Source organism: Chanos chanos, chromosome 1 (genome assembly GCF_902362185.1).
Source record: "Chanos chanos chromosome 1, fChaCha1.1, whole genome shotgun sequence".
Lineage (NCBI taxonomy): Eukaryota > Metazoa > Chordata > Actinopteri > Gonorynchiformes > Chanidae > Chanos > Chanos chanos.
In genome coordinates, this window is record NC_044495.1 from 27424390 (window position 1) to 27451069 (window position 26680).

At 41.4% G+C, this 26680-nt stretch overlaps 1 protein-coding gene across 1 annotated transcript; it reads left to right on the forward strand.

Moving 5' to 3' along the window:
- Positions 1-148: 148 nt before the first annotated feature.
- Positions 149-25694, forward strand: LOC115812139 (CCR4-NOT transcription complex subunit 2). Its single transcript, XM_030774630.1, has 15 exons — positions 149-200; positions 12119-12241; positions 15680-15752; positions 16319-16466; positions 16783-16965; positions 18417-18496; positions 18626-18751; positions 18908-19032; positions 19814-19934; positions 20064-20220; positions 21818-21879; positions 21961-22010; positions 22444-22544; positions 24418-24562; positions 24768-25694. Exons 2-15 carry the CDS (start codon positions 12131-12133, stop codon positions 24852-24854), a joined length of 1569 nt encoding a protein of 522 aa, XP_030630490.1. The 5' UTR covers positions 149-200; positions 12119-12130; the 3' UTR covers positions 24855-25694.
- Positions 25695-26680: the final 986 nt, after the last annotated feature.

Consider the following 26680-nt stretch of genomic DNA (forward strand, 5'->3'; position numbering starts at 1 on the left):
TGTTTTCAAGATCATTGGCCTCGGAACTGTCACGTAGCATGAGTGTGAAAGTGAAATTCTAGAAAATCGTTTTCTAGAAATGCATTTTGTTTGTTTTAGAGGTCGCAACGGGGTCAGAGGGTAAAGGCTATTCACCTAGCATTCTCGATTGTCGAATACACAGCCATCTTGGATCTGCGAAGAGAAGAGAAATTAATGCGGTGAGTGTATTTTTCATATGATTTTTTCTCAAGATTATCCCCATCGGCCCACCAGGGAACAAATGCATGTCGAACCCCAATCGTTTCGGCACACTACGATGCCACTTCAGAGGAAATTGGTCCAGTTTATAAGGCCAAAGCCGATAGGTAGCTTGATGGTTCGGAGTTTTTGTGTGAGGCGGTGTAAATGGAGAGGGAAGGGGGACCGGGGAAAGGAGGCAGGCCCAAGTTGCAGAGCATTTAGCCAGTGAGCTACTTAGCCACTTTCTAGCTGTTGAAGCCTCTGGATAATGTCACGTTAAAACTTGATAAACATACAGAAATCTCTACGCTGCTGGCCAGTGCGTTAACTTTTAAAGGGATATCTCATACAGTAAACGTGCTAGGGTTTTAATGGTTGATGAGAAGGCTCCAGTTAGCATACAATATTATAAGCTAGCTATACTGTTAGCATGCTAGGTTCTCGATAGCTAATCACCACGTACGCTTGGTGGATCTGAACGCTGTGGACCAATTTCCATTTTCATGCTATATAACTTGAATATTGTAGTGCCAAAGCAATAGTCGAATTCAGTTGTGACTGGCCTCTGTGAGTGCTAGCATATTTGGTAATGAGAGGGTTTATATCTCGAAACTAAATTCATTTGAATTAGCATAGCTTGTGTAGCTAATTGGCTGCAGCCGACTTGTCTCTGCAGCTATAGATAACGGAGAAACTCAGCTAAAATAGTTCTCTTACCAGTTCGGTTGACTTCATTCAGACAGACAACTTCGAGGTGTAGTGTACACCAGTGAAAAGACCTGACCCAGTAAGGTTTGTTTTCCAAATAGGTCATATTGTCATAGTGTTGGGGAGTTAGGTAGAGAGCTATTATGCTTAATTGTATTGCATTCATTTGCCTCCAATGTTTTGTGAGCTAGCTGGCGGCTGACAAAGTTAATCCACAGAAACATGCAAAAACATATGAACTAACATTTGTTGTCTTTATTTTGTTATGTATTACGGGTTTGCTATCGGAGTTTCTGAAATGCCAGTCTTTTAGGAGTAAAGTTGTGGGTTACATCACAGTTTCAGCACCACAGATAGCAAGGGCTAACGTGGAACGACCAACATGTATTGAAAGGTTTATTAATCCTTTTTTAAAGGGATCTTTGTAAGATTTCTCACGTTTGTGCGTTTCAACATCTGCATGAGGACATGTTTTAAGCATTTAGACTGAAAAGATAATTGAAATCAACATAAGGAGTTTGAAGTCAGTAGCTTTGGTTCCTCGCAGGATATCCCTTGCCTTTGAATGGTAGAGAAAGAATCAGGCTCTGTAGTGAAGAGTTCGCATTAACTTCACTTCAGAACTTTCCTCTGAGTGTTGCGTTCGTTGTTTGGACTAACAGAAACCTGGTCTTTCTCAGAGAACAGAATTCATCATCTTTATGATCCAGGCAGTTTTTCCATTCGTTCGTGACAGTGTGAGCCAGACATGAGTCGACAACTACGATGTTTAGCTACACTTACGTTCTCTTTGTTTCACGCATAGAAAAGAACAAGCAGCTTCCTACAGGCATTACGCGTCGGGAGTGCTGGTTAAATCTGTCAGTGACAGTTTTTCTTTATCATTTGTATACCTTTCACAAGCTGTTTCACAAGCTGTTCACAAAGACATTAACTAATTTCTTATGTTCAATAATACAGTGTTTCGAATTTCGATAAAAAGAGACCTGTGCAAATATTTATTATTGATCTTAAAGAGACACCTTTCCTTTCATGTTCATTTAAGTTTTGGCTAAAGACCAAACCTGTTATTGATAAATGTTGCTCTTGGACCTTGAGCAGGTTGCTCTTAAGTACTGCTTGCAGTGAAAAGTGATATTGTATTTAAGTTTTGTTTGATCTCCTTATTAATCATTATCAAATGCACTACCCTTGTTTTTCCTGTACAGGTAGTGGAGAAACAGCTGCTTGTATGTTGTTTTCATGACAGGAGTGATGTCAGTTATTGAAAAGAACTATCCACAGTTCTGAATAGCCTATCACTAAGTCTGTAATAGTGTTTAGGTCTCATGTAACGCCTACCTGAAGTTAAAGTGTTTTAACAGACACTCTACAGATGTAGTGGTGTCCTGTGATTTAGCAGTGGTGACAAGCATGTTGACATGGTTTTATTATTTTTTATCCACACTAATCAAAGCTTTATTCTATTATTCAGACCTATGTACAAATATCCTATCTAAAGAATAGAGGAAAGGTAGAAACTACATTAGACAAGCCAAGTGAGTGACAATTGAAAATGTGGTAATATGGCTATTAAGGTCTGTTATATAATTGCTCAATTTCAATGTTTAGGCTATATCCTGCTGTATGCACTCTGTTCAAAACACTGTTGAATGTTCAAGGAACAACGGGAGTGGTATATGGCTAGTCAAACTGTACATCAAAGATCTTGCTCACCAGGAGGAGCATCGTGAAAAAAGTTGCAAGAGAATCCCTTGAGAGGCTTAGCCAACCTCAGATATGTGTAGTTTGCTTTATGTCAGCTCTGAGGTGGAAAAATGGCGAGTTGCAGTGCTGAGAATCTCTCCCAGCAGCCTCTATTCACCTCTTTATGAGGAATCTCCACTGATGGAATATCTGACAGGATCACACTCCCAGTGCATGATAAGTGCTCTCACTTCAGCGCCTTGCTTCATGCTGAAACTTTCGTTCTTTATGCTCTCTAACCCACAATCATACACAGATATGGGCTTGGATTCCTGATACCTATTACAACAGTTGCTGTGACGGAGGCCTCTGCGGTGTTAAAAACAGAATCGTATCAGAGACTTATGGGAAACCTTTGGGAAAATAGAAAAGCCATACAGACACATCATAGCTCAAGGGAATCCTTAGGGACTGATGCTCACAAACAGACTTACACACTGACATTTAACCCTGTGGACTACCTCCTTTGGAAATCTTTTGGGACTTCCTTAGCCAAGGCAACGTCTCTGTACCGCCTTCTTCTGTCGCTCAGACCTCAGTATATTGGTTTAGCCCAGGTTTAACCCCATCTGTGACCTGCTCTAAGTGACTTGGCATGCTTGTTTTGCTTTACTCTTTGCCCAAATATGGTTAGTTGACTCCATTTTAATTGAAATGGTTTGCAAAGTGTCACAGATGTTGGTTTGTACAAACGCTGGACAGCCGGCTTTGATAAGGATGGCTGATTGAAAATTCAGCATAAACAGTGGTCAGAAGACAAAACAAAATTTTCATGACGTACCCTATATTTTTTAAAAGAGATTTTTGGTTGTAGTAGGAGAGTGTTCTCCATCAAATCGAAGAAAGCTCTAATTGCCTGAGGGGGCCGGCTCACTAAGGCTGTGTGCTTTTTTGCAACCTCTGCTGAAGGAGGACTCACATTTCAATGAGTCTGTCAGTGGTGGGGAATCCTTTGTGGCAAAGGCTGCTCTTTCACTTGTATCAAGATGAAGTGCAGATATGTTAGTGTTTGAAGATGATGTAGGCTAGGCTGGGCTAGAGTATTATGGGTAAAGTCACAGATGTGGTATTTCACAATCAGACACTTGAGTGTTCAGAGTGTGTTAATTAAGTTGGTTAAAAAAAATGACTTTTTCATTTTCAGTGCAGTATTAAACATACAAAACATTGTTGGGGGGGGGGGGGGGGGCGTTTTACAATGTGTGTATTGCAAGACCTAACTCTAGAGTTAACCTCAGTCTGACTTTTGGCTGGCAGGAGTGGCATTGACAAGTATTGTGGGAAAATATTGTCTTGTGGCTTATAAGTCAGTTTTATGAGTGTTCTGCTCAGAGAGTGTCAGTGCTGTCAGAGTCCAAGAGATGTGGAATGAAGATAGGGTGGGCAAATGCAGGAGCTACCTTGGAGAATACTGATGTGCTGCCCCTGGCGTTTTTAATAAGCTCTCTCCTGTCATCTGTATGTAAACGACACTGCTTATTTCACGTGACACATTCAAGGCCGATCAGGGCTTCATCTAGCAGAGCTGGTGAATGGGCCCTCTGAGGATATTTCAGTTTCATGAGGGGTGGGAACACCGATTAGGCTATATGCCTAAGCCGCTCTGGATGTGGCGGATATTCTTACTGTTTATGTTGCAGTGGTAAACTTGGTGGTGCAGATGGCCACTCTGTTGTGCACTGCAGACATATGCCGCTGTCTACAATGCATCGTTGCACTTTATAGTCACTTTAAAATGGGGATTCTTAGTTCCAGATCAATCTGGCTGTATGCTGATGGATAACAGATCTATCACAAGAGAAATATTCGGAAAAATCAACTTGTTGAGGTTGTTGTTTCACAGTCATCATTTACATAGTCAGCAATCCTGAACTGTTCCATCCGGTTTTCCAGTGGCCTCTCAGATGTCGTTTATCTTTTCAGTGGTAATATCTTTGTGCTACTGATGTTATTTCTGGTCTTACATTTTCCTTTTTTGTCAAGGGCTATATCTCTCAGCCTGGTTCTCTCTGATTTTCATCCAAGGTCAGCTAAGCAGGGTGAGACAGGTGCTACCAAGTGCGTGGACATTGTATGATGATGCATCCCTAGAGATGATCTGATTAACATTTAAAAACAGAAGCATAACTAGTATAGTACGTTATGTATTTGAGAGCAGTGAAACAGAACATAACTCAAATATAGGCTGTGGTCATTGAGCAAACCAGTTGTTGCAGGAATAACAAAAGGAAAGACTACACACTGAACTACATGGAGAGAAATGGTAAGAAATATCCAGTCTGGCTACTGCAGCTATCCCGCCCCCACCATGCAGGATTAAATGAAAGAGACGTTTTCATTTTTTAGCAGTCTGATGTCAATGTAAGCTCACAACTGTGATCTGATGCTGTGAGGAAGTTTTTTTTGTGCAAGTAAAGCAAGAAAAACTGGCTGAGATGTATTGAACTGGTGGATGGGAAGCATTTAAATTCATCATTTTTTCCACCCAAACCTGTATGCTTGATTAAACAACAGCAAGCTCAAGGAGAGCCTCATTGCAATGAAACTTGTGCTCAAATATGCTTGGCCTCATCTTTGGCTGAAGTCAACTGTAGGTCAAAGCTGCTAGCAGACATATGATTGGAGCAGGCTAAACATAGTCTTCAGTGTTTTGTTTAAGGTTTGCATCTCTGGGGTCCTTTTTTTTTGTAATGGTTTCTTCCACCTGAACAATTAATAAACAGACAGCTCAAAAAATTATTAAGTTGGTTGCAGGTAAATGCATGACTGTTTAATAATCAGAATGGTGAAAGCACTCTCGCAGAATTTAGTGCAGTGTGTGCTTTCGCTAATCTTTGCACAAATCACGGATTTGCCTAAAATGTAATTCAACAGCTGGCTTGTTTACAATTCAAATGATTGTCACCCACCAAACTCTGTGGAAAAAATACCGTGAGAGAGTCAAACTCATATGCTCTCTTGGCTTGTTGTTGGCTACTCTCTTGGTCAGTTCTTGTACAAAGGCAAAAGACAGAGTCAGCCATAAAGGCAGTAGTCAGGTTAAATCATGGCTGTGTCTTAGTAAGTGACATTGAGTACGGTGGGTGTTGAGTTCTATATCCTAGTGCATGTGGAACATCTTTCTGGATGACTGACATTTGTCAGTGGTTCCCCTTGGAGGACTTTTCTGTGTTAGGAAAACTGAAGTTTTATCTTGATCACAACCCATTTTCAAGTCATGGAGTGAATGGTGATCTCATGAAATGGAGGATGGTTTGTGTTTGAGTTGTGCTTCATTGTAAACAGAAACTGGGGCTTCTTACACCTTAGTCCCTATTTACCTCAGCATTTGGCTAGCCTCCAAACGGAAGTGGTTTCAGCTGTGTAAGGATGGGTCTAAGATCTGTAAGAGGAACGGTTGTTGAAAAGGGTTGAACTTGTCCCTCACTCTGCATTTGAGTTCCTCATTGAGAACGCTGAAAAATATGCTCACTGAAGAAGTAGCATAGTACTCCATTAAATGGTCAAATAATCGACCTTCTGTTGGTGTGCATAAAAGAAGTGGTGACTGTTTTAATCACTGTGGGAGAGATGGCCAGGCTGTGCGTAGAAAAAACAACCACAAGGAAAGTTCTGATTAAAAGCACTTGTCAGTCCCACTGCTACCAGTGGTTTGTATTCATTCTCTAACTGAACTATCCATCTGTTATATTGAAGGCCTTTTTTCTGAAATAACAACACAAATGGATGGTATTCCAGCTGCCTGTTATCAGTGCTACGTCATGTCCTGTCAGGAAGTGCTATGTCACCTGCTGTTAACGTTCAGTAAGGTGTCAGCATCCACGTTCCTGGGAGGCATTCTGTGCTCAAGTTGTTTCTTACCCATGGCAGCTGGAAAAAACCTTGCTTTGCCGCCATCCTCCAAGATCAAGTTAGAAACTCAGGATATGTTGATACACTACATTAGTATGCAAATCCAGCTCCTCCCCCAGAGACCAAGTTAAAGCTACTGATCCTGCAATGCTGATGGAAGAGGCTCTAAAGCTGTGGCTTGGCAGATACTTTTGCCTCCTGAGTTTACCAAAGGCTGTTTTTGTTCATATTTGCCTCCAAGAAATGGTGAAACCATTGATCCAGCTTGCTCAGGTAAATGTCAGTATGGTTTGATTCCAGATATGTGCTTGTTGTATCTTTTGTTCTTTTGCTAGAGGAGTCATTGGGGTTTGTTATTCAGTCAGCAATCACAATGAAAAGATGGACAAAATTAGACAGCTCAAAAGACAAGTGAAAAGGTTACATAGATCAAATGGAAAAGCCATTAGTATGAATCATATAGGCAAAGCTTGTTAAATGTTTCATAATTCATTATTTTGTTTATTTGAGAGGGGATATAGCCTGCAACATTTCAAAAATTACTGTGAATGAAGCTCCCACTGGATGCACATGCCCAGTAGAGTTCTCATCTCTAACATTATCAGGGAGTTGTTCTGTTGTATGGTTAAGACCCCCCCCTTCCCCGGTTAACTTATCCCTCTGTGTGCACCCCCTCCTCGTTCCTTAACCCCCTCCAGCTGTCCAGCTCAAATGAATTGGGATAGGGCATGGCTGCATGTTGCCATTGGAAGGATTCGAGGCTTAGTGGGTGGGATCAGTTTGACAGCAGTGCACTGACCCAAATCTGGCTAGAAGGGAGAGAATCATCCCTTGGGGAGTGGAGACCGTGACAGACACAGTGAACTGGGAGTTTTAAACCGTGCGGTACTGAGGAAGGCTCCCTCTGAATGAATTGACCTCACTGGCTAAGTGACTTGATGCCACATGAAACACGTCTTGAATCGATTACATGGAACTCAGACGGTCCTCTCCTAGCATGTAAAACACTAAAAGATGAAGCTGCAAAGCTTTTCAACAGTACTACACAATAATCTGTCCCAGTTACATTAAAAGAGACAGCACTTTTCATTCTTATATTTTTGCATGTCCATATGGCTTATTTTGGAGACAGTGGCATCACATTCTGATTAACTACTTGAACTACCCTTTCGAAGAAATTGAATCTGAAGTAGGAATGCCCTCCAGGGCAGGTGCCTTGTCCTGGAATTAGAGAGAGGGTTTGAAGTGACTCAGGTGTGCCGGCCGATGTCAAGATTGGTGAGAATGGTGGAATGGAAAATGCTTTCCTAGCAAATGTTCGCTCTCTTGATAGTGATGTCTGATTGCTACAGAATATCTTAACATTGCCACTGACTAGGTGTATCCCTTCATGGCTGCAGTTTAGTCTTAGACACAGGAATATTTCAAGCATGATAATGTGCCATGCCACAAAGCATGACTTGTCTCTGAGTGATTCTATCAACAGGACTGTGAGTTCAGTCCAGACTTTCACTTAGTATTTCACTTAGACTTTTCGTAGATTTCTTGGGATCTCTGTTGTAAGAGAGTGTAATGATTTTGAAATGACTGTTTTTTGTATTTTAGTCGTAAAATCCTTAAATGCGGGCATCCTTTCAGCATAGCAGCGTTTTCTTGTTATTTCTTTTGTCTGATGTCATTCTTTAGCACATATGCCAATAAAAAAATAGCAGAGCTTTCTTTGCCACAAAAATCCAAATTTAATACAAGTTTCATTGCTATTAGTCTACTTCTTGGTGAGGCATTCACCTGAGACAGAAAGGCTGCTTATATTATTTCAGAAAACATCTCAGGTCATCTTAGAATCTCAAGTCAGAGAGAGCATGTGATCACTTTCAGGATTACATTGACAAAACACATGTGGATTGAATTTCAGCATTAATTAAGCATTGCAAAATATAAATATCACATACTGAACATTTGTTGCAAAAGAAGACTTCTTGCTCAGAATAACTTGCTTGATGTAATTCCAAACTAGCTAAAATGTGAACAGAACTGGTAATCCAAAAGATGCAGTGATCATCTTCCAAGCCCTATAGCTTTGTGTTTAAATGGCAGTCTGAGGGTATGTTGTACATCACTGGACAAGGCTGATAACACAGAAGTAGGATTAGTTCAGCATGTTACCTTTGTTTACAGGTGTACGTCTTGGGCTTACAGCATTTCTTAAAATATGGTAGACACAACAAAATGTGCTTTCCATGCAGTTACGGAGTAAAAGGCCTCAAGAATTAATATCATTCGACATTTTGCCAAGATCATTGTTTCAAACCTTTCTCCCATCCAGCCATCCAACTGTTTTCAATCCTCTCAGTTTTCAGCATAAAAACACCATTTTGTCAAAAGAGCAGTTTTTGCAACCACTACTTTTGCTTAGCATGTTGCATGAGGCAGAGGAACATCTGCAGAAAGTGCCTAAATATTCTGGTTGTGAAAGCAGTGGGATTTCAACTTTTACATAGCTACCAATAGCTAACATCTTTCTATCTAATGGTTATTACGAATGTAAACTAGACATCTCATTGGGATTGATCTTACTTGGCTTTGCTCTATTCCGATTTAGATATTTCTGTTTAGGCTTTTTTTTCTGATTGAGCTGTTAGTAAGATTAGTAATGGTCTGTTAGGATGCCTGTGAGATGGGAATTTTCTTTGATGGACCTGAGCTGTGTTGGTCATGGGACATGGACTCTGGCTGCACAGATGGTGACATTGTCTTCTCCTTTTGTGTTTCACTCTTGCCTTGCGGCAAGTCTCCATTGTAATGCCTCAGTTTCCTGCTCTGAGCCACCCCTCAGAGAGGCAGACAGAAGGTGAAACATGGTCAGCTGTATTAGGATATGTTTCCTTTTTGGTCTGCTCAGTCTTGAACAAGATAGCCGAGTGTGTTACTTTGCTGACACATTTAACTGTAACTCTGTCTTTGTCAAGGAGCAGTCATTTGCTCATGCTTGTCATGTAGTCAGTGGCATGTGATGCTCTGTGTCAAGGTAAGCAAGATGTCATGATGTTGCTACGATAACAGTGTAGCTTAACTCCTTAAGCTTTTAAGTTCTTTGGATAGTGAGAGGGTAGCTAAGAAGGCATTGTAGATTAGTTGTCCGTAACTCTCCTGGTCTGATCTGCCCATCACCCTTTTCTTTCCAGATATCTTCTATCTGGAATTAGGCCTAGACTCTTTGTTGTCTTACATTTTGATATGACCCCCTGTATCCAAGGTATTGTCGTAATTTGTATTGTGTTAGGCATAGATTAAGTCTGATTAGACTAGGGCATAGCTCTTCTGTTGTTTTGTGGTCAGGATAATCTCTGGATGTTACCTCGCACCATTTTTGTATTGCATGCTCAGTGTGAGCCATAAACTAGACCAATTCTCAGAGAGGTTTAAAGGTTTCCTCTTAGCTTGCTCGCTAAACCTCTGCACCATATCTCAGCATAACGGTCATATGATGAGTGCTTACCTACTCAGTAGCCTATGTCACTCCGGTGGCTCTGGGCTGCAACAATTATTGTTGATGAAATTTTTTTTTTCTTTTTTTACTTTCACAAAATGGAAATATGAGTAGAAAAGTTTGTCATCTAAATTTGTATTCTCGTTCAACGCCTTGGCAGTTATGGCTTTGTATTAGCTAAATGAAGCTTATTTATGTTCCTCTCAATTTGTTCAGGGATGATTGGTCCTGTGTTGGTTTGTGTTGTTGGCACCTTCTGTTGTTGAGACTCTGGAGTTGTTCCAATTAAGAAAAAAACACAGGGATACTAAAATCGCCTCCTTTCTACCGAGGGGAGGGTACCTATCCTTTTATTTACACTGTTCTGCAAAAATAGTGTCAAACTAAAAGAGCATACCTCAGTGCCATCTCTCCAGCTTTGTCTTCTCCTCCTCTCTCCTCTAATCTATATTTGTGTAGCTTCAGCCAGTGATGAATCAATCACTTAACAAGCCCATGTTCTGTTTTAATTCCAGTTGATTATGTTACAAAGGGCTTATTCACTCATATGCCTTTTGAAAAAGAAGAGAAAAGAGAAAAAGAACAGAAGGCAAGCATGTGTAAGTGTTTCTTACTCAGCTAATACAGACAGTAAACAGGCAGTCAGATAATGATTTCCCCTCCTGTGGAGAGGGCATTTATTGAAAGCCAGACTGCACCCTGTGTAGGAGACTGATGTCAGTGCTCCCCTGGTTAGCCTGCTCTTGATTACTGTGATGTCGAGCCTCTGCCCCAGATTTAACGAGCAGCCAAGAATGCATGCTTAATTATCCTACCCTTTGAGAAGTAATTTTGTTTAAAAATTTAACTGCTCCCTGGAAAGACATGGTCCACGATGAATTGTTGGGGGGGGAAAAAAGAAAACTGGGTTGTATTTAATGGAGGGAGAACTGCCTCTTAAGTGTCCAGCCTCGTTCTGTTAGTTTTTCAGAGTGCCAGCCACCTGGGATGCGTATGGGCTTTGACGTCAGTGTCAGTGCTGGATTGCAGTACTGCTCAGCGGGTTTTGAAAGCTGAAATAGGCTTTAACACTCCAGATCATACAGAAGTCGTGAACACGGGGATTTCCCCTCTATGTTTTGCTCTTTGATTTTGTTTTACCACACTGTTTGCTAAAAAGGGCTCGCTCTAATGTGCTGTGTCCTGTGTTTCACACAGTCAATGCACTAACCTTTTCTTCTCAAACAAGTAATGTTACTCCTCAGTATTCATGAGGATGTGATTTAACAAATAAAGAAAAAAAGCTCAGAGGTGGATGTAAAGCTCTCAGACTAATGTTATTTTTCATTCTCTCACTTTCTAAAAATGGCGTGGCCTAGGTCTGGCAAAAAATTCAAAGCTGAGAGGTGTTTTATTACGAGAAACGAAGTGAAAGGTGGTGCTGCCGGGCTTTAGGTTTGGCTTAGGTTTGTCTCTGATTGAAAATACTTGACTGTATAGAACAACTGCTGCACACAGGCAGTTTACATAGACAAAGAACAAATTTTGATGTACGCTTTGAATTGCTTTGTCAAAATTGACTTAAACCTTGGTTGTGAGTCATTAATCTGTATTTAGGCATGCAGGACTTAATTGTGAAGGGATGAATAAGCTCATAATTTACTCTTGTATTGGCCCTCATCATGGTCTGACCAGTGTGCATTCTGTATTGTGCACAAAGTAGCTCACTATGAGTGTATCCAGTGTAGTTCCACTGTAAAAATACCATACTTGCTTTGATAGGGGCAATTAAACGAGTAACTGGACATCTTGAACTGCAGTTCTGAGCTTATGAGACCTCAATGTGTTTTTTTTCTGATAAGAGTAGCCCTCAGGCAGACATGTTTGCTCTGATGTCAACAGACTTGCTCCTCAACCTCCACTCTCTGTGTGCCCCTGAGTGCCACGGCAGGGGAGGCTGTGCCAGCCTCTCCGGCAACTGTCCATGTCCCGTTTTGATCACTCTCCTCTGCCCCGGTTGCCAAGAAGGAGAACTGTTCCAAAAAGAAGGGGAGGGCCTTACTGAGTGACTGACTTCTGGTGATAGCCAATTAAAACCCTTTCCCTCTCTCCCCTCTGCAGGTGACAAACAGCATGTTTAGTGCTACGAGAAAGAAGTTTGTAGAGGGGGTCGAAAGTGACTACCCTGATGAAAGCATGTACTACGGCCAGCCATCGATGTTCCAACATCGATCAGAGAAAGACGTAAGTTCCAGCATGTTCCAAACTCACTACCCCCTGCAAGGCAGTTGTCTTGTTGCTCTGCAGACCCTCTGGGGTCAGGGCTGCGTGGCGTGGGTCTGGAGCATGAATATATTTTCAATATAGTAACTTCTGCTTCATGGCAGTCCATGAGCAGTAAGCTATGAGATTCAGCTCTCTTCAGAGAGCTAGCATGCTCTTATTGTTGTCCATGTCCTTTTAATTGCTTTTGTTCTGGAAAAAGTGTTTGCTTGGTTGATGTTTTGCCATAAATTTCTTTAAAGTTTCAGAGTTAAGTTTAAACTCTTACTCATTTCAAGTCGTTATTTTACCTCAAAAATAATGTGACCGCAGTTATGCCTTGTCCTGGACCACACAATTCACATTTTTAACTTATTTTTCCATCAGTCAGACCTAAGCAGTATCTGAGGTTGGCTGTCACATTACAGTAACCTGAACTGCCTTAGTGGAAATTAGTGAGGTAGCAATCATATGATTTACTGTAGCTGCCTCAGGAAATGCTTAATTACAAATGTTTAAATTCTAAATTATCAAGGGCAGGATTACCACTAATTACATGCCTCTAACATGTGTTAGACTTGAAACTCTCCAAGGTGTGTTCTGTGTAACTGTGCAGACATCCATGTGGAGTGTGCTCCTTTAATTGGGTTTGTTAACCATGAGACAAATCTGAACTGTGTCCTCTGTGCTGGACTGTAACATCAAAAACCATTGTACCATGCTGCATTTGGCTTTGATGATGCTGTTGACAGGTGGTGACCTAGAAACACTTGAAATAGCATAAGCGTAATTTTGATTTCCTCCTGGACCTTTGTTTGTGGTTTAACTCTCTTATATACATGAACAATTTCTTTGTTTTACCCAGACAGCCACCTACAGCCTCAGAGCACTGTTATAAACTCAGAACAAGTCACACCTCTCAAGATGTCTTCTCATTTCCTCCAGTTTGGATTGTCCAATTAGCCCTGCTCTCCTAAGTCTTCGCCCTTGAATGGCCATCACTTTGGTGAAGCTACCACATGCTTCCTCTCACACATGTGAAGTTTGAAGCTGTTTTGTGTTGTGATGTTTTCATCAAAGGGTGCAATGTGCTTGGGGGAAGTGCTGATTCTTTATCACTATTACTGACTGTTAGTTAACCATCACTGAGCGATAAAAGGGAGAGTGACCCGTCTTGACACAATGGCCCCAAGAAGCACATCTAGTAAAACATAGTAATGAGATCAGGTGAGACAGCATGACAGGGAATATGAGACACAGAAGTTCTATGCAGAGGTCAGCTTGGTCACCCACTTGTGTAGTTTTTCTATGAAGCTGTCATGTAGGTAATGACTGAATGCTTATCATCAGAGCAAGGCTCTTACGTTCAAAATCCACAATAAACACGGTGTGGACAGTTTGTGTACTTGTTGTTTAGTTTGTGCTTTGAGCACACTGCATGTGGCATGTGGTTTGACTAAAGGCCAGTGCAGGGCTTTTGTATGGATTATCAGACTGTCCTGACAAATGGCAAGGAAACAGTTGGGATGGTGTGGCAGATCAGCAGTGAGATTTAAAACGTGCTTTACCTAGACAGGTGGGAATTGAGTACTGTGGTGTGTCATTGCAGGCCACCTTGTTTTTGTGCCTGTAGATTGACTTTGTGAAAATGGAAAGGATTATCACCATCAGCAGCTTTCCATGGGTTACCCATGGATGTTCCCATATATACAGGTTTTTTGCAACTGTGTGCAGAGCCTAAATAATGCCAATACGCATTTAAGTCGTTAAATAGAATACCTACATCTGAGCACCTATCCAGTGTAATTTTAGCTTTAACATTCGTTTTCTTATCAGTGATCCATGGCACCATCCATCCATGTTACTGAGTTAGTTCGTTGCTGCATGAGTGTCAGTAGCCCTAACTTGTGCCTAAAAAATTGATATTCTTTCTCAGAAGTGAGCAGTCATTTTCTGTAGATTTCCACGTTCACAGCTGCTTCAGGCAAACAGTCAAACAGTAGCTATTTGTTGTGGGAACTGTGTTTGCATAGTCTAGCCATAGGAAACCTGTAAGCCTGTGAAAAGTGCCACATTTTTAGCTCACTGTTAGTAGGTGACTCTTGACAGTTATCTCACTTTTAACGTAGCCATGGGAAAGGGGAGGACTCCATATCAGGAACAGACTGAAGATAGATTTTGCCTCATCTTAAGGGATTTCTATTCAGGCCTGTCAGATTAGCAGACATTTCCTCCTTGATCATGGTTGCTATTTTGTGCAGTTACCAGAGTCAAATTCACGTTTCTTTTGAGGCATGTTGGGGAAGGCAAACTTGAGATTTTTGCTGGGAGTGAAATAAATAAAATTGAGGACATTTTAAATGTAGAAGGAAGTAGTCACAGCACAGGGAAGATTCCATCATTGATTTAAATTAAAGTTAATTTGAGCCCTGTGTGAGTTCTCTTACCTCACTGTCCTATCTTTCTTCTGTTCTCCCTGAGCTTAAGTAAAAACCTCAGACATGCTGTCCATAGCAGGAAATTCCTGAGGTAACAGTCCATGCCTGTGGAATTTGGCATTAGGACTGAAGTGTATTTTAAATTAGATCGGATCCTGCTGACCCAGCACCTCCGTCTGTGATTGTTGGGTTCATTAAATCCATCGCAGAGAATCCTTAGTGATTGACTGGAGCATTTGTTCAGTACTGGCTAGTTAATGAGCAGTCTCATCTGTGCCCCAGCTGACTGTGCTCTGGAACCCAGTTTTATGAAAGGCATATTTGTGACCATGTCCAGAAATGTTGCTCTTGAGCAAAGCAGTTAAACCTCAAGCAAGTCCTGTCTTTCCTACTCCCTCCTCCTCACCCCAGCGTAACAGCCTTGGCAAGAGCAATATATATATGTACTTAATACTGTAGAAGATTAGTTATGACTTTGAAACCAGGTGTTTATTCTGGCCAGTGCAAAGTGTGGAGAAATGTACAGGATATATTTTCATGCATTGTGTTTTAATTGAAATCGGTGAACAGTCATGGATTTGATGCAGAGTTGGAGAGATACTTTTGTTGTTTTATTTTCTACTTTGTTTATGTTTATGAAGGTTCCTCTGTGTCAGTCATGTTGAGTTTGCTGGTTATTTCATACTATGGACCACCTGTCTTCTTTCCTATCTGTGGAGGGCTAGCCAAAGTATTTATCTTAGGTTTTTTTCCTTTTAGTGATAACCATATTTGTTACCCTCTGTGAAATGGCTTGTGATGCTTTGCATGGGTGATGTGCCGTTTATGTTTATCTTGTCAAAATGACGGATTAATCGGATGCTTCTTTGCTGAGAGTTTAACGTCAGTTGCCCTGTTCATTGTGAAATGAATCAGACAGCTAGTTTAAAGAAAGCTATGGATGCCTATAGGGAAGTCATGTGTTTTTCTCTTTCTTTTTCAGATGCTGGCATCTCCTTCTCCATCATCATCAGGTCAATTGTCGCAGCTTGGCGCAAGTTTATACGGGCCACAGAGTAAGCCGTTTCACTCATGGTTTTGCGGTGGTCGCTTCTTATAGCACTTCATACAGTGGAGGAATTATGTGTGTGCTGTCAGCATGTTTTTTGATTTAGAGATCCCTTTTTATTTATTTATTTATTTTTAATTGAATGTCTCTCATTTCTACACACCACAAACAATGTGATCACATGCACATAGAGCTGTTCTTGTGGTGCAGAGAAAACGTGTATGAGTTCTTTGACATAGAGAAGGTCTGTGAAAGAGAAGTGAGAGTACAGTTTCAAACGGTCCATCAGGCAGGCTTTCAAACGAGTCACAGTTATTAGAACGTGTAACATCTCTGGAGGAGATGTAGGCAGGTGTGTGGGCTGTTGCCATAGATACCATAAAGAAGATACTCCCACAATGGTGGTGTCATCACTGCTTGTACAAAGAGCCAGTACAGGCTTTCAGGGCTTTTTCACTGTCCATATTTACATAGGGTACAGAACACCCATGGTAGACATTGTTAATGAGTGTTTTGCTTGTTAATGCTGCTTTCACCGTTAGCACACGATGACCTACAGTTTTTACTCCCCAGGTGCACTGGGCTTCCCAATGAGGGGTATGAGCAACAATAACCCGCAGTTGAATCGCAGTTTAACACAGGGCACGCAGCTACCGAGCCACGTCACACCCACCACTGGTGTCCCCACAATGTCCCTCCATACTCCACCCTCGCCAAGCAGGTAGGTTAGCGGAAATTACGGTAAGCTTTACTGAGCACTAAAGAAAGTTTCTCCACAGGGTTTCTCTTTTACAAACATATCCAAAGAGACAGGACAGGCCGATTAATGTTCCATTTTCACCTTAGCTGCATTATCGCTTAGCAACAGTTTAAAAATAGCGCAGTTACAAACAATCTTTCTAATTGAAAAGTTAAAAAAAAAAAAAACAGGGGGCAAAAAAGAAATGAGAATGTGTAAGGTCAGTGCAATTAGCTGAATGTACTGTCGGAGACTGGGTCTAAAATTGTCTTGAAAAGTTGTCTTTTTGGGTCCACAGGGGGATCCTGCCCATGAATACGAGGAACATGATGAACCACTCACAGGTGGGCCAGGGCATGGGCATGACTGGCAGGACCAACAGCATGGGCAGCTCGGGTCTGGGCAGCCCAAACAGAAGCTCACCAAGCATCATCTGTATGCCAAAGCAGCAGCAGTCTCGGCAGCCCCTCACCATCAACAGGTCTGTGGAAATGGTCCCATCCAGACAGAAAAAGACCCTTATCACTCCAGTCTGTGAGAGAACAAAATTGCTGTTGTGTAGCAGAATCTGTGTTCACAGCGCTATGAACTTTAAAAAATGGGGGTGAACAATCAGGTAACTTGTTTACATCGGTTTTAGAGGGGTTTTTTTTGTTGTTAATGTCATCCAAATACATGATCAAATATCAATGATATCAACAAACATCAGTGATCAAAATCAGATTAAAATGATAAAGAGTACATAATAAAGTAGATGTTAACCTGATTATGAGTGCAAGCAAATGAGTATCACTGATGCTTTGGTAATTAGGCCCAAGTCACATTTATGCCCTATTTTATGACAAGGCTCTGCTCTGTTTTGTCAAGTCTCCTTGTGAAAAGAAACAATATCAAGACAGTTTGTTCTTGTTTCTGAGAGTGAAACAGTGGAGTGCTCATTCTACCAAAGGAATGACAAATCATTGTGAAGTGAGAATATTCTACCATCTATTAATTGTCATCACATAATCTGGCATGAATAAGACTTTAGAGATTTCTTCCGAGTTGGGTGGAAATCAGTATTTTCTTTGTGTCTTTTTGGATCCTGACATTGCCATAGTTATAGTAGGAAGTGCTGTCAGTGATGTGTGAAATTCTTAATGACTGTACACATCCTTGATAATTGCACAGCATTTAATAATGCAATAATAATGCAACATGTGTTTAGATGTTTCTGTCAGAAGAGAGATCCATTTGAAAACACTGATGAAAGATTTTTGTCGTGCAAACAGATGTTCTGAAGTCTTCACTTTAAGGGTGGGAGCATAAGGCTTCTTTGAAGGCTTTGCTTGAGGGTTTATATAGTGTCTTGTGTTTGAGGGCCTAGCTTCTGAGTATAGCTTAAGAGGTTTCTTAGAGGCATTGAACGTGTTTTTCTCCTCTTTAGAGTAGATATATCTGACAAACTTGCCTTAGGCACTCTCATGGTTGGTGGGTCACAGTTGGAGTTTAGATCAACAGCATATGTATCTCTGAAGCATCAAGCAGTGCAGACACTGATGTATAACACCGTCCCTTGATTTTTCTGCGAGAAAGGAAGAAATTACAGCTTTGTGAAGCTGTGGTGAAATCCTACTTTGTAGGTGTTTTTTACCCAAGCTTAAAAGTAGAGTGCAAGAAATCGATTAATTGACTTATTAAGCTCTCAGTCACTGAGATTGAATTACACTGCTGACCTTTCAAAGCCAGCGAATAAGGGGTCGTGGGGTAGCAGTTGCTTGTGCGCGTTTGGGCCAACATTGGCTTAGTGTTGTGTGGCGCAGTGGGTTTATGGGGTGGCATGTCATTTGAGATGTTATCAGAGTCTGTAGCAACATGCCCTTTCATTTGCAGGTGAAGCTGAATGATTGTAACCTTATGAGTGTGATCATGCCTGTGTTTGTTCTGTTTCAGTATGTCAGGATTTGGTATGAACAGGACGCCAGCTTTTGGGATGAGCAGCTCATTATCAAACAACATCTTTAATGGGACAGGTAAGCATCACTGCAAATCTTACTATACCCTGGACTTAAAATGATCTGTTTGTGTGGGGGGGTGTGCGCGTGTGTGTCAGGTAAAGCTTTCGGTTTCTCATGACCCTCTTTGGTTATCTGTGTTTACAGATGGCAGTGAAAATGTGACAGGGTTGGATCTATCTGACTTCCCAGCTTTAGCAGACAGGAGTCGAAGGGAAGGAAGTGGCAACCCGACTCCACTCCTAAACCCACTGGCTGGGAGGGCTCCTTATGGTAAGACAGTGTGTACTGTATGCACAGGCTCTGCGGGCTGCAGCTTGTCAAACACTCGACACGTCCTGTCCCTTCCTCTTATTGAAGATACAAATCATGACTTTTCAGTAGTTTGTTTGCAATTGTTTTGACTGTTTTTTTTTCATCACCATGCAGTTGGAATGGTCACAAAACCATCAAATGAACAGTCCCAAGATTTTTCCATTCACAATGAGGACTTCCCTGCGCTGCCTGGGCCTAACTACAAAGACCCTACTTCAAGCAACGACGACAGCAAATCAGTGAGTACATCTAGCTCACCACCTGCCTAAAGTGAACAGACTTGCCCTCTCCAGTCTATGTAGTCTAATTTCCATTTGTGTGGTGTTGGAGCACTGAAACTGTCGTATGAGACTGGACCTGCTTGGAAACCTGAGTGTAATTAGTCTCACATTAAATACAATGAGCTTGTGCTGATCAGGCCAGAACAGGATTTTCTCAGCGGGAGATGACCCCTTACTCAACCGAAAACTGCTGATCGGAGTTCTCCTTTCAGTGATGAATTGTGGCTGATTGTGGTTACACAGTTAATGCTGTAGCATCTCTTCAAAGACCTGTATTTCCACCCCCAAAAGAGAGAGGAGAGGGGTTTCTGACTGCTTATTTGCCGTTTCTTGGAACACCAATCAGGAATACGCTGTGGGTTGCCCTAGTTAATGTCTCTCTCGTCAGTGTAGGAGCTACTACGTTGGAAGCAGCACAGTTATCTCCACACTTATACAGGACTGCTACTTGACGCTAAATGTCTTGGCAGACTCAGAGCATGTTATGAAATCAGTGATGAACCCGGGTTCTACACTAATTAACTATGTAGAACTACACTATTCTCTGGGGGCCTCCTGTGCCCTTTCTTGGTAAAGTTCCAACATAGCCTTTGCATTAATGAAGCCTCTTAGTGGACCAGTGTTTGCTCTGGATCTGCATTCACACAGAAAAGGAGATTTTGTAAGTTTATACTCTAGAGCAGTTGACTCAAGTAAGAGCCTTTGTTTACAACAGCGTGTAATTCTGTCTCCTCCGCAGAATTTAAACTCATCTGGCAAAAACGCATCAAACACAGACGGGCCGAAGTTCCCTGGAGACAAGAGCTCAACGGCGCAAAACAACAACCAGCAGAAGAAAGGGATCCAGGTGTTACCTGATGGTGAGCCTCACCTGGTTCATGACAAACTCCTAACATCTCACATGATGATAAAATTGGCCATGTAGAGTCCTGTCTCACAGTGTTGTTACTAGTAAAAGACCTTTTCCTCTTCATCTCTGTCTGTTCCAGGTCGGGTGACAAACATTCCCTCGGGGATGGTAACAGACCAGTTTGGGATGATTGGGTTGCTAACATTCATCAGGGCGGCAGAGACAGACCCAGGTATGGTCCACTTGGCACTTGGCAGTGACCTGACGACACTAGGACTCAACTTGAACTCCCCGGAGTGAGTAACCCTCCAGTAACCTGTCTCTGAGCACTGCCCTGTGAGACTGAGTGTGTAATGACTTACTGAACTTGTGTGTTCATTGAATGGCTGCTTTTAGGCTTCATAAGTTAATAGAAACGTTAGAGTTGATCAGACAGGATATAGAGCAGAGCTGATAAAGGAAAATTATGTCCACATCAGGCACTAATCAGATATCTTTGAATCAATATGTTGATCTGACATTAAATGATGGTTTGTTTGTTTTTTTTTAAACCTGAGATCCTAAACAATTCCTCTTATATTGCATTCGGTTAAGAGGACAGTGAAGTGCTTATGATTATTATGGTGGCCCTGACCCCTCTCAGGGTGGGATTAAAGTACCTTTCATTTTGTGTGCCATGTTTTGACAGTCTTCTGCTGCATGCCACCTAAATTGTGGCTTTTTTATTGAAGCTGTTTGGCTTAGCTCTGTAAGGCTGCCTGCAGTTCAATCTTAATTACAGCTAAATTATCCCTCTTGTATTCTCTCTTAGACTGGCCACTTCACATATTGTCTGGTTCATACTGTTGCACTTTTTCCTGTCTTAAATAGACTGGACTCTAAGGGTTGAGTCTTGGTTCACTGGGTTCAGTAGACAGTGCAGTGTCACAGTTTGCTAGGTGAGAGCGACAGTGACGCCTGTCAGTTTGGCATACCTTCATGAGAAGGTTTTCTCATTGATAATGGCTGTGGCATTTTTGTCACTCAGGCTGATTCTGGATTCACCTTTCTCCCAACTTTATTTAGGTTAGCACTTTTACTCGGCACTTTTGTGTTTAAACTTGGCCAAGCTTGTTAAAAATAAACATAAGCACGCACACACACAGAGGGTGTTGGTCAGTTGGTGACCTTCAGATATCTCATACTCTTTTGGCCAAAGCCAATAAATGAAGACAGGCATGTCTGTAGTTAGTGCACAGCCCAGTGGATCTGTGTATTATTCACAGAAGATATGGGAAGTCCTGTCATTGCCTTTGAGCTGGGTCCTTGAGCAGTTCTGACGGTTTGTTAAGAAGGAACCAAGGAGTAATTGTGATGGTCTGTTATGATGTGATGGAACCAGAGAGGGAAAGAGTATTTGTCAGAGTGAGAGATGACAGAAGAGAACAGAAGTGGAGGTATTCAGTGACATCTTTTGAGGCATGCTGCCTGAAGTGACACATGTTCCCTTACTCCCTTACACACACACACACACACACACCCCAATATCTGGGTTACAAATGACTCCCAGTCATTGGAAGAGGAACAAGCAAAGGGCTTCATTCATCATTCATCCTGGAGGCTTGTCTGACACTGCTCAACTAGCAGCTGTCCCATGCTGGGCTTCAGAAGCACAGGCTGGAATGCATGCTGCTCACTAGCTATTGTTTCCATCCAGATTAAAAAGCTAGTTGAAATGAGATAAGGTTTTGTCATGTTAGACTTGCTCCATAACACTAGATAAAGGAAATGTCAGTCATTGTTTTAAGAACTTAATTTCTGTGGCTAGACTCATATTAGTTGAAATTAACATATTAAAAGGCAACCATTCTGAGAGATCATTGATTATTTTGTATTTTCTTTTGTTTTTCTTAGAAATCTCTACCCCAAGTTTGCATCTCCCTGGGCATCAGCACCGTGCCGGCCTCAGGATATTGGTGAGTGTGTTACCCAGCCAGAGTGGACTGAGCACAAGTGTCCTAAGCTTCATTGACTATACACCTTCTCTTCTCTTTCAGACTTCCATGTTCCATCCGAGTATTTAACCAACATCCACATAAGGGACAAGGTAGGTGTTTGGATGGTATGTGTAATACTGACTTTTTGGTTAGCAGACCAAAACTTGGCAACTTTCACCAAAAATAATTATTCCCTCATAAATAATCACTGCTCTTACTCAACTCATTTCTGTCTAGTTGTTTGGGGTTGAGAATGGTTGAAGCACTGCTGGATAGCTAACACTTTTGTTTTTACCCCTCCCCCCTCTATTATTTTACCCTGTTTGTGTGCACTAGCGTCAACAAAACAAGCTTTTTTCAAACAAGTGGATAGCTGTAAGACAATACTCATCCCCCCATAGGTAGAGTCCCACCTTTTTTATTAGTGTGCTTGTGTGTACACAGGTAGTGTGGATGCTTATGACCAACTAACTGATTAATCGACTTTTGTCGTTAGTTGCCATTTTGAGACAAATGAAATGTCGCTCTCTTGCTCCTCCATAGCTTGCTGCAATAAAACTGTCACGGTACGGAGAGGATCTACTATTCTACCTGTACTACATGAATGGAGGAGACCTCCTACAGCTCCTAGCAGCGGTAGAGCTGTACGTATAAAACAGTTATTTTCTTTGGTGTGTGTTTTTGTGTTAAGAGAAAAGGACAGTTCTGTGATTTGAGGATGGTGATTTTTTTTAACTTTGCGATAGTGTTGGCTACAGAATGATGAAGTGTACCAGCACATGCACAGATTTGTAACGTAATTTATCTCAAGGTCTTGGACGGTCTCTTGACGTGTTTTTTTTTTGTTTGTTTTTTTTGTTTTTTTAAGTACACCCTTCTGCTGTAAGCATGTATGTACGTTTTAAGACTTTGGGGACTGTGGAGTGAACTGATAGTGAATTTTGTTTGAGTTGTAATTCCTGGATGTTGTCAGTAGTGAGTGTGTAGCTGGATGTGACGCTGTGTGTGCTGGCAGTCGGACGGACACAGTTCTGGGCCAATGACAGACTGAATCCTGTGTCAGCTACTGTCCCCCAGTTCTTACGCTGAGCTGTCATTGGTATCACAACACCACACAGCTCTGCTGGTTTTCTGCTGAGGCCCTACATATTAAACCTTACAGGAGACTAGAACAGAGAATAAATAACTAAATGCTAAGGGTGCAGTTATAAGGCAGATTTACCTCTGCAGACCCTTTGGCTTCAAATGACGTTTAGCAGTCCCAGGGGGGGACAGGCTGCTTTAAGGGCAAATATGACAGATATATAAACGTTTGAAAGGGACAGTTTACTAGCAGTCTGCAAATGCAAAATGCTTTTTCGAATCTGTCAACATCTTGAATTCATTCAGAATTTGGTTTATTGCCAAGTAGGTTTATCCCTACATGGAATTTTTCTTGGTGTGTTGGTACACCATACAAATACAACATACAAATACTATATATATATATATGTGTGTGTGTGTGTGTGTGTGTATAGTATTTGTATGATTTTTTTCCAACAACTATAAATGAAGCTTGAGATGTCTAGATGTTTAGTAACAGTGTTCAGTCACAAGGAGAAAAGGATGTGGCAGAAGCAGTCATCAAACTGCTGAATATATAAGGAACAGAGCATAGAACCTAACCGTGCCACAAAAGGAAGCATGGCCAATGTGCAGTCATGGGTTTGAAATTACCCCCAAAATTACTTTAGATCAGATAAACATTCAAGTCCTTTCCATTTGGTTGTGGAGGTGCTCTAGATACAGTTTATCTCATCTTGACTCTGTGAGAATGCCACACCCATTACACCTTGTCCAGCAAGGAAAACTGAAACCTGAAGGCACTCTCATCATGGGCTGGCAACCCTTTTGTGTTCCCCTGCCCATTTACTGCCATGGGATGGCATCTCTGGGAAGAGGAATAAAGAGCTGAAAGTATGCAAAGGCACATTAGATAGGGATTTAAGTTTCTCATGTATGTCCAGGATTGTTCTTGTCAGTGATCTATGAATAAATCAGCTTGTGTCCTAGAGACTGCACTAGATTCCCAGAGGTTTAGAACAGCTGTTACATCTGTTAGCATCTGCACACATATAGAGGCGTTCTTTGTTAACAGAGGTGTTGATTGAATGGAGGATTCAAAGCACTAACGAGAGCTTTTTTTTGTGAGGAAGCAGTCTTTGAGCACGAGTGTACTAAATGTAAAACAGTAGGTTTAAAATGATCAGAGTATATGTGTAATTTTCACTATTCTGGATCTCTCACCTTTCTGTTTTACCATCAGTGTGGTAAAACAATGTCTGTTTCTCTGACTGCTTTCTGTGGAGCTAAGCGCCCTCTGTAGGTAATTTATATAAATGCATAAGAGGGCTTTCCCTGAAGATTCCCTGGATAACATAACCCTTAAGCACCAGTATAGCGATGGTTTTAGTGAACTATGAAGATAATTCAAATTATCAGTGTATTAATGTCTTTTTTTTTTTGTTGTGTCCTTAGTTTCAACCGGGACTGGAGGTACCATAAGGAGGAGCGGGTGTGGATCACACGAGCACCAGGCATGGAACCCACATTAAAGACCAACACCTACGAGAGAGGGACATACTATTTCTTTGATTGTCTTAACTGGAGGAAGGTAGCCAAGGTAAACATCTAGATATACTAGTATGTTCATTAATCTTATATTTGTTTAGAATTGTCGCTCTTTCATTCACCAACATGGTAACTAAACAGTGATTTTGTCTTGAAAGTGCTGTAATTGATATTTTTTTTAACAGATTTCGCAGTGTTGTTGTTTAAGTAATCCAATTGCAACTACCAATGCATTTTTTTTTTTTAACTTTTAAAAGGAGTTCCACCTGGAATACGACAAGCTAGAAGAAAGGCCTCATGTGCCATCCACCTTCAACTACAACCCAGCTCAGCAAGCCTTCTGAGACATGTCCCCGTTCATGGGGTATGGCTGTCTTGGCACGACACTCACTGAAATTGTAGAGGCCAGTGTGGCTCAGGCATCCTGGTTTTTATTCCTCAAGAATCTGGCAAATTGACTCAGGCCGGAGTCCCACTGCCACTTTGGGGTGGGTTCCTGCCTCGCGAATTATGTGCTGCCCTACACACAAATGCTTGTTTCTTTTTGTTTTGTTTTGTTTTGTTTGTTTTAGCAGTCTGACCTTTTGTTTATGCCTCCTCTCAGACCACACATTGAGTTGTAAGGCAGGATGATGGACAGACACATACAAACACACTGACCGTAACAGAACAAGGTTTAGCCTTCATTTTCTGAAGTGTTCACAACCAACAAATGGAAATAAAACTCCGCTATGATTTAGAATAGCATTGTGGGACAATGACAGACAAAAAAGGCCAGGAGAGATACAATGTTCATTGTAGCACTATTTTGTAATAAAAGACCACAAAAATTGTCCTGTGCTTTCTTAATGTGAATACACTCTCCATTTCCTTTGAACTCTTGAACAGCTTATTGAACCCATTTGCCTTTTAACTTCCCTCAGAACTCTCCCTCCACCCAACTCAACACTCCTATTGTTTATCACTTTGCCGTCATCTCCAGTACTTGCCATCATTGGTCACTTTCTGCTAAGGTTTAATAACACAACCAATCAGAGACTGTTTTAGTGAGCATTATTGCCACAAACGTGTGGCTCATCCAGGGTTTTTCAAGATTCACTGAGCTTTTTCGTTTTGCAACGAATGAACAACAGAAACACTGTCCAGTCTTTGTTACAATTTTGTAATAATGTGTACATTTTTTTCTTTTTTAATTTTTTTTTGGACATCACATTAATAAAGATATGTATGTACGAATGTGTATATATTATATATATGACATCTATTTTGGAGAAGAAAATAGCAAAAAAAAAAAAAGTTGCCCTGCCACACCTCATTTTTAGGAGGTTAGCAAGGATGCAATATGTGGATAAAACGGGACTTTGCTGGAGCTGCTGGGCAGGGGACCACAACTGGCGCCCTGTGCACTTTCTTGACTTTCTCAACAACAAAAGGGCCAGATTTTTCAGTGAACCAAGGACACCCATACCCACGTGATCAAGTTGGGGGGATTTGATTGAAGGAGGACTGAGGCACTTCACTGGCTGTTTTCAACGGCAGCATTTCATAGGAAAAGAAAAACCAATAAAAAAAAATTATGATTATGAAAATGAATACATCTTGTGTTTTTTATCTTGTTTTAGCTGCAGTACTCTGTATATAATTGAATGGCTGCATAAACTGCAGTGTATGCTTGGTTTTAGGGGTTCACCGGGAGAGTGGTGTCGGTTGTCTACGTGGTCGCTATTCTTCTCTTGGGCCGTGATGGATAATCAGCTCATGGGTTATATTGTCACATTTGGGAATGTTCCCTGAGATCGGGACTATACAACAGGTCTGATTCATTCCTGAGCAAGAGTGGTGTGCTGCGCAGAAATGAAATTTGGAATGCAATTACAACGTCCAGACACTGTGTGTGGAATTTGGTAATGGCCTTTCATAGGCTGGGAAGCCCTTGCTCAGATCACTTGCATAATGAGTTCTGGTTCAGTTGCAGATTAGTCACATGACTTTGGTTCTCTGATCTTCATGAATATGGAGACAGGGTATGGGACCAACCTTCAGCATGACTACTATGTAAATGAAAATGTGCAGAATCATTAGAAAATAAGCGCCGACAGAATGAGTGACCCCAACCTAACTTAGAGGTGTCTTACTTAACCTGAGCATAATTGTCCAAAAAATTGACCAG

Excerpts from the sequence above, each read along its gene's own strand:
- LOC115812139 (XM_030774630.1), top strand. The coding sequence starts at position 12,131 with ATGTTTAGTGCTACGAGAAAGAAGTTTGTAGAGGGGGTCGAAAGTGAC. Across the intron at positions 16,966-18,416 it reads CAGCCCCTCACCATCAACAG|TATGTCAGGATTTGGTATGA; the intron begins GTCTGTGGAAAT and ends GTTCTGTTTCAG. Across the intron at positions 18,497-18,625 it reads CAACATCTTTAATGGGACAG|ATGGCAGTGAAAATGTGACA; the intron begins GTAAGCATCACT and ends CTGTGTTTACAG.